The sequence below is a fragment of the Aedes albopictus genome, chromosome 3 (assembly GCF_035046485.1).
Source record: "Aedes albopictus strain Foshan chromosome 3, AalbF5, whole genome shotgun sequence".
NCBI classification, from domain to species: Eukaryota; Metazoa; Arthropoda; class Insecta; order Diptera; family Culicidae; genus Aedes; species Aedes albopictus.
In genome coordinates, this window is record NC_085138.1 from 429,771,337 (window position 1) to 429,780,506 (window position 9,170).

Sequence of the window (9,170 nt, forward strand, 5' to 3'; positions counted from 1 at the left end):
ATTTATATGGATACGAATGAAGAAATTTTAAAGTGACATACACATGCAAAATTGACATTGGCAGAGGAAGCTTTAAATAAATAACTGTGGAAGTGCTCGTAGACTAACACTAAGCTGAGAAGCAGGCTTTGGTCCAGTGTTGACAACGTCAGAAGAAGAAGAATATGTATTTCACATTTTTGGGCTGATTTTTTTAAACGAAAATTTGACAATTTGAAAATCAATATCATTATCAACATTGTTGTCGGTTCGTAAAATGGGTAATTTTTCATAAAAAAAAATGCTTTGAAAGTCGATAAGAATTTCCATCTAGAGAAATGGTACACTACTAGTTTTTCCAGGATGATAAAATTGATGTATGCCGTCGAGCCAATTGAAATTTTTATTAAATAAAACAATCAAAATTGTAGAGCATTGGCACGGTGAAAGTATAGTTTTTGTTCTTAATTTATTACATATTGAACATCATATTGACATTTTTATGATCGATAGTGTAACATAGCCTTGTTAAAAAAAATTACTTTAGTTTATGTTACATATGTTTGTTTACATATTGAAAAAACATCAATATGTCTTAAGGTTCAAATAACCATCATTCAATCATCAATTATTCAAAAGCAGTTTTCTTCCTCTAAGTCATAAAACCGTCATTGAAAATTATTTCACTGTTATCCAAATGGTGACCAGAGTGCAGTGATAAATTTTTATTAACATTGGTTGAGATTTCAGCGAGAAAACTGGTTTTGAGTTTTTGCCAAACGATGATGGTTTAAATAAAAAGAAAATCGGGTTAAGTACGGTTCCTTTGAATTCCACTAAGAATTTGCATCCTTTGACAGATACGTATTTCGACCTCAACTGTAAGGTCGTCTTCAGTGTCTTGTACTTGACTTGAGTCGAGTCAAGTACAAGACACTGAAGACGACCTTACAGTTGAGGTCGAAATACGTATCTGTCAAAGGATGCAAATTCTTAGTGGAATTCAAAGGAACCGTACTTAACCCGATTTTCCTTTTATTTACAGATATTCCCCTAACAAGCCCAGGTTAATCATCATGATGATGGTTTGTTTCCTCTTAATGTAAACAAACAAAACATATTATGTTTAACAAAAACTTCATCGAAAACAAGTATTGAAAGAAATACTGAAAATGCTACTTATATATGACTTATGATACATATTGAATATGTCATCATGTTACACATGTTTGCATACATACTGCAGAAACCCTAAATATGACTTCATAAGAACAAATGAAACATATTATGTTTCGACAGAACTTAACCAAAACAAGTATTGGAAGTAAGACTGAAAGTATTACTCTTGTTGCGTATCCTGAAAACTAAATATTTATAGCAATGAATTATAGAATTATTTATTACATATACATAAACACAATTACTTTAGGCTCCCCTTAAAATTACTTACTTTGTTCAACCTCACACATACACTGAAGCTTTGTAAAGATAAAATGAAATTAAAGCCAACTAGTTCAGTTATCACCAAGCATTTGCCGTGTTCGGTCGTTCGTGAATGCCTCTGAAATTCCCATCACCGTCACCATTCGCCGTCACGGGTCCGTCAAGTAACAACCAGGACGTTGTGGTCGTCGGAGGTTATACAGCAGGATAAGTACGCTGTGAGCAGGTGGGTGCACGTTTTTATCTATTGTTATTTGGCCAAAATGGCGACCTCAACTCGAACAAAGAAGGCTAAGCAACTAAAACAATTGCAAGCTAAACGTGCATATATTGTTGGATCTATCAACTTGATCCGCGAATTTGATGATGATTTTGATGAGACGAAGTCGGCCGAAATTCCGTTTCGTCTCGAACGATTGGACAAACTGATGGAAGATTTGGAAAAGGTAGAGACTGACCTGGATTCACATCGTCTTGGTGATCCAGTCTTCTCCGAAAGTCGCGCTGAAATGCAAACGCTGTATTTCAGATTAAAGGGTTCTTTGTCAAGCAAACGAACCGTTATTCCACAAGCTATTCCACCCGCTCACGTACACGAGGCAGTTCCCACTGTTGCATCTGGAGTGCGTCTACCGGAATTAAGGCTTCCTGAGTTTGATGGGAGACCTGAGGACTGGTCAGCATTCCATGACCTCTTTCGAGCAATGATTCACGACAACACTTCACTGTCGGCCATTCAAAAGCTGCATTACCTTCGTGCTACACTGAAGGGGGACGCAGCTCGCGTTATTTGTTCATTTCCGATCACGTCGGCCAGTTATCCCATTGCCTGGAAAATGATTTGCGATCGCTACGAAGACAAACACCTTTTGATCAAACAACACATTTCTGCATTGTTCTCGATCGCGCCTATGAGAGTGGAATCAGCAGCGGGTTTGTCAGATTTAGCTGATGAATTCGAAAAGCACGTGAAGATTTTGGATTCGTTGGAGACGAAGGCGCAACATTGGGACTCTGTGTTGGTGGAGCTTCTGTTTAGCAGAATGGACATCGACACGCAGAAATTGTGGGAAAACCAACGAGATAAAACTGTACGTCCGTCATACGACAACCTGCTACAATTTGCTCATGAACATTCTCGAACACTACTATCACTAAAGCTCTCCCAAACCGCTATTTCTCTATCGGAGATCAAATCTCCTAAATCTCGATCGGTTACCTCTCACTCAGCATCTGAGTCCACGCCGAGATGTGCCGGTTGCAAGCAACCTCATTTTCTATTCCAATGCGAATCGTTCCGGGCCCAGACGCCCCAGCAACGCTTTGACTTCGTCAGAAGAAGCAATCTTTGCACAAACTGCTTGAAGTCATCACATCTGGCTAAGAACTGTACTGGCGGATCGTGTAAATATTGCCAAAGAAAACATCACACACTACTTCACCTTCCACTCTCACCCACGTTGATTGCAATGGAAGCTCCACCACACACCCAACCCGAAGACATCCCGGTGGACCAGCAGCACCTGCAGGTCGAAACTACTCAAAGGCCGTCGCATTCTCCTTACGTTGCTCTCTTAAGCGACACCGCGGTCGCTTCGGTTGGTCGTTCGATATCGTTACCGCCGCCGTCGGTTTCTTCGCCCCTCCCTGCTCCGTCGGGTACAATTACATCACCGTCCAATATCTACCAAACAGGCTCGCCTACATGTGATTCAACAGTGATGCTCTTTACTGCACTCGTTAAAGTTCGAGACAGTTTTGGGAAATGCCAACTCGCTCGCGTGCTTCTGGATAGTGGCTCGCAGTCAAATTTTGTGTCGGAATCATTGTGCCAGCGTCTTTCATTGAATCGTACGAAGATAAATGTACCGGTCAGTGGCATAGGCCAGTCTCAAGTCAATGTTCGGTACATGGTAACAGTGCAATTCTCCTCTCGCTTCGATGACCAAGAGTATTTCCTAGAGTGTTTGGTGCTGCCCAGATTGACCGTGAGTCTGCCAACAAGTACCGTGGACATCAACACCTGGAAAATCCCCAAGAACTTGCCGCTTGCAGACCCACAGTTCAATGTTAGCCATGGCGTTGACATCATCGTTGGCGCAGAGCTTTTTGCGATCCTCCTACAAGCCGAGCAAATAAGTTTTAACGACCACCTTCCAGTTCTGCACAAGACCAGCCTAGGGTATGTAATTGCCGGACGAGTACCCACCAACACGCCAGCTCCAGTCGCTTGTCTGGTCTCCACTCTCGACAGTCTGGATGCTAAAGTCAAGAAATTCTGGGAAATTGAAGATTTTGACCATGGCAAGGCGCTTACTGTCGAGGAGACGCGTTGTGAGGAACATTTAGCAAAGACACACTACCGTAATGCTCATGGACGATACGTGGTGCGTCTACCGGTTCGCCAGGAACTGCTTCCCTTGATTGGAGATACATGGAGTAGAGCTGCTCGGCGATTTACAGCAGTGGAGAAACGTTTCCGCACAGATGAAGCTCTCCGCGCAAACTACCAGGAATTCATGGACGAATATGAATTGCTTGGGCACATGGAGGAGGTGAAGGCTAGTGACGTGATGCCCCAGTTCATTCTGCCGCATCATGCAATACACCGTCCTGATTCGTCGACTACAAAAATCAGGGTAGTATTTGACGGCTCAGCAAAAAGTTCTAACAACATGTCTCTCAATGATATGCTTCTTTGCGGACCGACCGTGCAACCGCACCTGCAGACCGTTCTACTGAACTTTCGCTTACATCGCTATGTTATGAAGGCAGACATAGAGAAAATGTTCCGTCAAGTACTAATTGATCCATCCGACCGCGCACTTCAACAGATTTTGTGGCGTAAAAATGAATCCGAACCGTTAACAACATATCAGTTGAATACGGTAACATATGGTACATCTTGCGCTCCATATTTGGCCACCAGGGCGCTCAACCAATTAGCAGTAGACGATGGTGATTTGTTCCCATTGGCTGCACCAGTGGTGAAGGAAGACTTTTATGTGGACGACGCGCTTACGGGTGCTAACACCATAGGGGAGTTGGTAGAAAAAAATCGGCAGCTTACATGTCTGTTGGAAAGGGGTGGTTTCCTGCTTCGTAAATGGAGTGCCAATCATCCGGAAATTCTCCAACATGTTCCAGAGGAGCTCAAGGAGACAACTACGGAATTGGAGCTAGACAGTTCAACCACAATAAAAACTTTAGGTCTACTATGGTTCCCTTCAGATGATCAACTCGGATTCAAAGTACCAAACCTGCCGTCTTTGACCAAGGTAACTAAGAGAATCGCCTTGTCAGAGATGTCCCAACTCTTTGATCCGCTAGGTCTCGTGGGGCCTATCGTGGCCAGTGCCAAAATGTTCGTTCAACAATTGTGGCAAGAAAATCTGGACTGGGACGATGAGCTACCGAAGAAGCTACAATCCTGGTGGCTGTCCTTCAGATCATCCATAGGAGAAGTAAGAAATTTCCGTGTACCTCGATGGGTTTTCGAGGTTGAAATGGTCGGTTATGACCTCCACTGTTTCACCGACGCTTCCGAAAGGGGATACGGGTGCTGCATTTACGCGGTGGCAACGAGCGATAGCGGCTTAAAAACTAGTAATCTGCTCATGTCAAAGTCTCGAGTAGCTCCAGTAGCTGGCTTCTCCATTCCTAGACTGGAGCTTTGTGCTGCTGTCCTGGGAAGCCAACTAGTCGACAACGTGCTCCATACAACTAGATTCTCAGGACAGCCAATCTTTTGGACGGACTCATCCATTGTTTTCCACTGGATCAAGTCTCCTCCGGCTACTTGGAAGGTCTTCGTGTCAAATCGGATTTCGGAAATACAACGACTTACTCAAGGATCCCAGTGGCGACATGTCCCAACCACCGAAAATCCAGCGGATTACATATCCCGAGGAGTAGAGCCTCGTCAGCTGACACAGAACCAGCTTTGGTGGAGTGGGCCCTCGTTTTTGTTGCTCCCGTCGGAAGAATGGTCTGCGCAGATCCTACCTGCTTCTTCAGCCATAAGCACACACATATCGAACGAACGGAAATTGACAGTAGCGCTGCATACTTCAGATGCTTCAGATGATTCAACGATACGAAAACATTCGGAGTTTGCACCTCTTCTTAGGATTACAGCTTATTGTCTGAGATTCATAACTAATTGTCGATCACCGAAATCAGAGAGGGCCACAGGAAACCTTACAGTCCAGGAGTACGACGATGCTCTGAAATCTCTGGTGCGCATTGCTCAGCGCGTGAGCTTCAAAAACGAAATTCGGTTTCTACAAGGTAATCCACAAGAGCAGAGTTCACTGAAGAACGCCCAGTTTAAGTCATCAATCAAGAACCTTGATTTAATTCTGGATTCTTCAAATTTGCTGCGACTGAATGGCCGTTTGACCAAACTACTTGGATCATATGACAATCGCCTTCCCATGGTACTGCCAGGTGATGATCATCTAAGCCATCTTATTGCCAGATCAATACATCATCAAACTCTCCATGCTGGTCCAACTCAATTACTAGCCACAATGCGGCAACGATTTTGGCCAGTCCGTGGCAAGGACCTCGCTCGACGGACAGTACATCGTTGCGTGACATGCTTTCGTTGCCGTCCGAAACCAAGCAATCAGTTTATGGCACCTTTACCAGTTGAGCGGATAACACCAGCGAAGATCTTTGAACACACGGGGCTCGATTATTGCGGACTGTTTCACGTTCGGGCATTAGCAGGTAGGGGCGCTTCGGTTAAAGTCTGGGTCGCAGTGTACGTGTGTTTCGCTGTTAAATACGTTGTGCTAGACATCGTCGCCGGGTTGTCAGCAACGGCATGCGTCAATTCTTTGCGGCGTTTCGTCAGTCGTGTCGGGCGCGTTCGCGTTATACACTGCGATAACAGTACCGCGTTCGTCGGCGCAAGTCGCGAAATCAATGAGATGCGAAAACTTCTGGTCCAGCAGCTGAAATCGGATCAGTGGTATAATGAATGCTTGGAAAAGGGTATTCAATTCCAATTTATCCCTCCACGAGCACCCCACTGCGGTGGGATATGGGAAGCAGCAGTAAAGAGTTTTAAGCACCATCTCGTTCGAATTCTGGGATCGTCGCCGTATGAACTTGACGAACTTCGCACAGGAATCGCTCAGGCCGAAGGCATCTTGAATTCACGGCCCTTGACACCGCTCTCCAATCATCCAGAAGATCTCTCGGTGCTCACTCCAGCACACTTCATTCTAGGCGAGTCAACTTTCAACCTACCTGAGCCAGACTACGTAAGTATTCCACTGCATCGTCTTACTCGATTTCAGATGACTCAGCGAGCTATGGGTGATTTATGGAAACGCTGGGCTAAGGAGTACATAGGACTGTTGCATCAGCGCCCAACCAAATGGAGAAAGACCCCTACAGACTTCAGGGTTGGAGCAATGGTCCTGTTGAAGAATGAATCGTCCCCACCCAAGCAGTGGCCACTCGGACGTGTGGTAGCAGTTTATCCGAACAAGGACAACATTGTTCGTGTGGTAGATGTCCGCACTCAAGGTGGCATCCGTCGTCGTGCAACAACCGAACTCTGTCTCCTACCGATTGAAGAGGACTCTCCGGATGCTAAAGTGATGTCAAGCGAGGAGTCTACAATAACTTCTGTTGGTTGAATGCTGCGCTTCAACGGGGGCCGGGATGTTGCGTATCCTGAAAACTAAATATTTATAGCAATGAATTATAGAATTATTTATTACATATACATAAACACAATTACTTTAGGCTCCCCTTAAAATTACTTACTTTGTTCAACCTCACACATACACTGAAGCTTTGTAAAGATAAAATGAAATTAAAGCCAACTAGTTCAGTTATCACCAAGCATTTGCCGTGTTCGGTCGTTCGTGAATGCCTCTGAAATTCCCATCACGCTGCAAGGTCTTCCACAGTTCGCCACATCAATTGTTGGTCCAGAGCAGGCCTCTAATCATTTTTCGTATAAATATACAACAACTCTAATACGACTTATCAAACATATTGAGTCTGTTGAGCTGTAGAGAGGCTTTCATTTGTTTATCGTGTGGTAGGCATGAATAAATTTGAGGAAGTTTCGTTTGCGATCTACGTCACTATTGACCGCATTCATCTTATTCAAGCAAACTTATACCATTACCATAAATAGCAAAACAAATCCTCCTGATAGTGTAAGTGGTCTGAAGTGGTATTTGAAGAAACTTTTACAGGAAGACTCAAGCCATTTTATGTCGTAAAATATAAATGTGAGCTGCAAAATATTGTGATAGTTTATATATTTATTACAATAATCGGGTAAGTTAGACGGCAGTAGTATAGAGAAGAATCTATTGAAAGTTCGCGTGCAATACAGGAAATATGTTGTTATGTAAAACCCAATAAATTGGAGTGTTGTAATGTATTTGCATTTATTAGCGAAACGTTAAGATGAAGATATGACGAAGCCACAGCTCGAATTTTCATGAGCACAAATCTGAAGAACCGAAAGTCCCTACCGAGAATATATTTGTTGAACATATTAAGACAAATATAAAACTTAATCAGACTTGTCATATTGCGGCAAAATAAACGTTATTTAGAACATATCCAACAAAATTGATAACAACATGTCAGATTTGTTTGAAAAGACAAAATATTTACTCAAATACGACTTTTTAATAAGAGATCATTAAAGACTAGTTTTTGGAATCATGAATATGACTTATACAAGACAACATTTGTTTTGAAAAACTTTGAAACAACTGTTATAGGACAAAATGATTAGTTTACGACTTCTAATTATGTTTTCGGTGTTACTTGGGTCTACGGCTAACCCAACATCCTGATGAAAATGATCAAAATTTGATCAGAGAGCACAATGGGCGAACCAGGTGGAGCGTGCCCTGGCAAGCTTTGGGCGTGACCGACGCCGTTGGAGAGCTGCAACTGCTTATCGAGTATTATGGCGGCAATGTGTTGATTCAATGTTATTATTAATTTGATGTTGAACCTAATAAATTATTTGAAATAATTAATGGAACCTTAATGAAACCTTTATAGCAATGCCAGCTTTTTCCTAATTTTGCTCACTTAAGTGTATGTAGTTCCGTGAGCCGGCATTTTATCAAATGTCAAAAACGTCTCCTCAATCAGTGCATTTCGAAACACGCTCCCCTTCAGTCGCTTTGAAAGGCAAGTTAGATATGTTTTTTGCTGTGCGCTGATATCGCCTTCACCTCTCGGTGTGATACGTACCCTCGGGATGAAAATATGTCCCCATGGGCGGCACATACCGGCGTCAATTCCCCCCGGTGCGGTGTCGGTGTGGATGTACACAATGTTTGTTCGTTCGCATGTGAGATCCAGCAGCAGCAACCACAGAGATGGCTATAAATTCAAAATAAATTCGATGACAATTGAGCATCTGTATTCGGGGAGAGAGCCAGCCAGCAGCAGCGTGTGAGGGTGCTGCTGCTAGCCGCGATGTGGAATGGCGTATTTCTTCCGTCCGACATGCGGCCATGCTTTGAAATTGCAACGTACTGAAGAGAGACCACGCGTGGAATGTGCTACTGACGTGGGGCCAGCACCAGCGGAGATGTATGGAGCTTCGAATGGTTGGATGAAGTTTTTACGATCCTATTTGGGAGAATAGTTCTGTAGGTCAAAATGTAGGTACAATAGGATTGAGTCAATGGCGAGGTTATTCAATTTGGAATTTATCGGGTAAAATATAGACTTTTCATTGAAAGGAG

General features: G+C 43.4%; 1 protein-coding gene across 1 annotated transcript; it reads left to right on the forward strand.

The window, feature by feature from the left end:
- Positions 1-1,685: 1,685 nt before the first annotated feature.
- Positions 1,686-7,076, forward strand: LOC115268193 (uncharacterized). Its single transcript, XM_029876245.2, has one exon. The coding sequence runs from the start codon at positions 1,686-1,688 to the stop codon at positions 7,074-7,076; it is 5,391 nt and encodes a 1,796-aa protein (XP_029732105.2).
- The last annotated feature ends 2,094 nt before the right edge of the window (positions 7,077-9,170 follow it).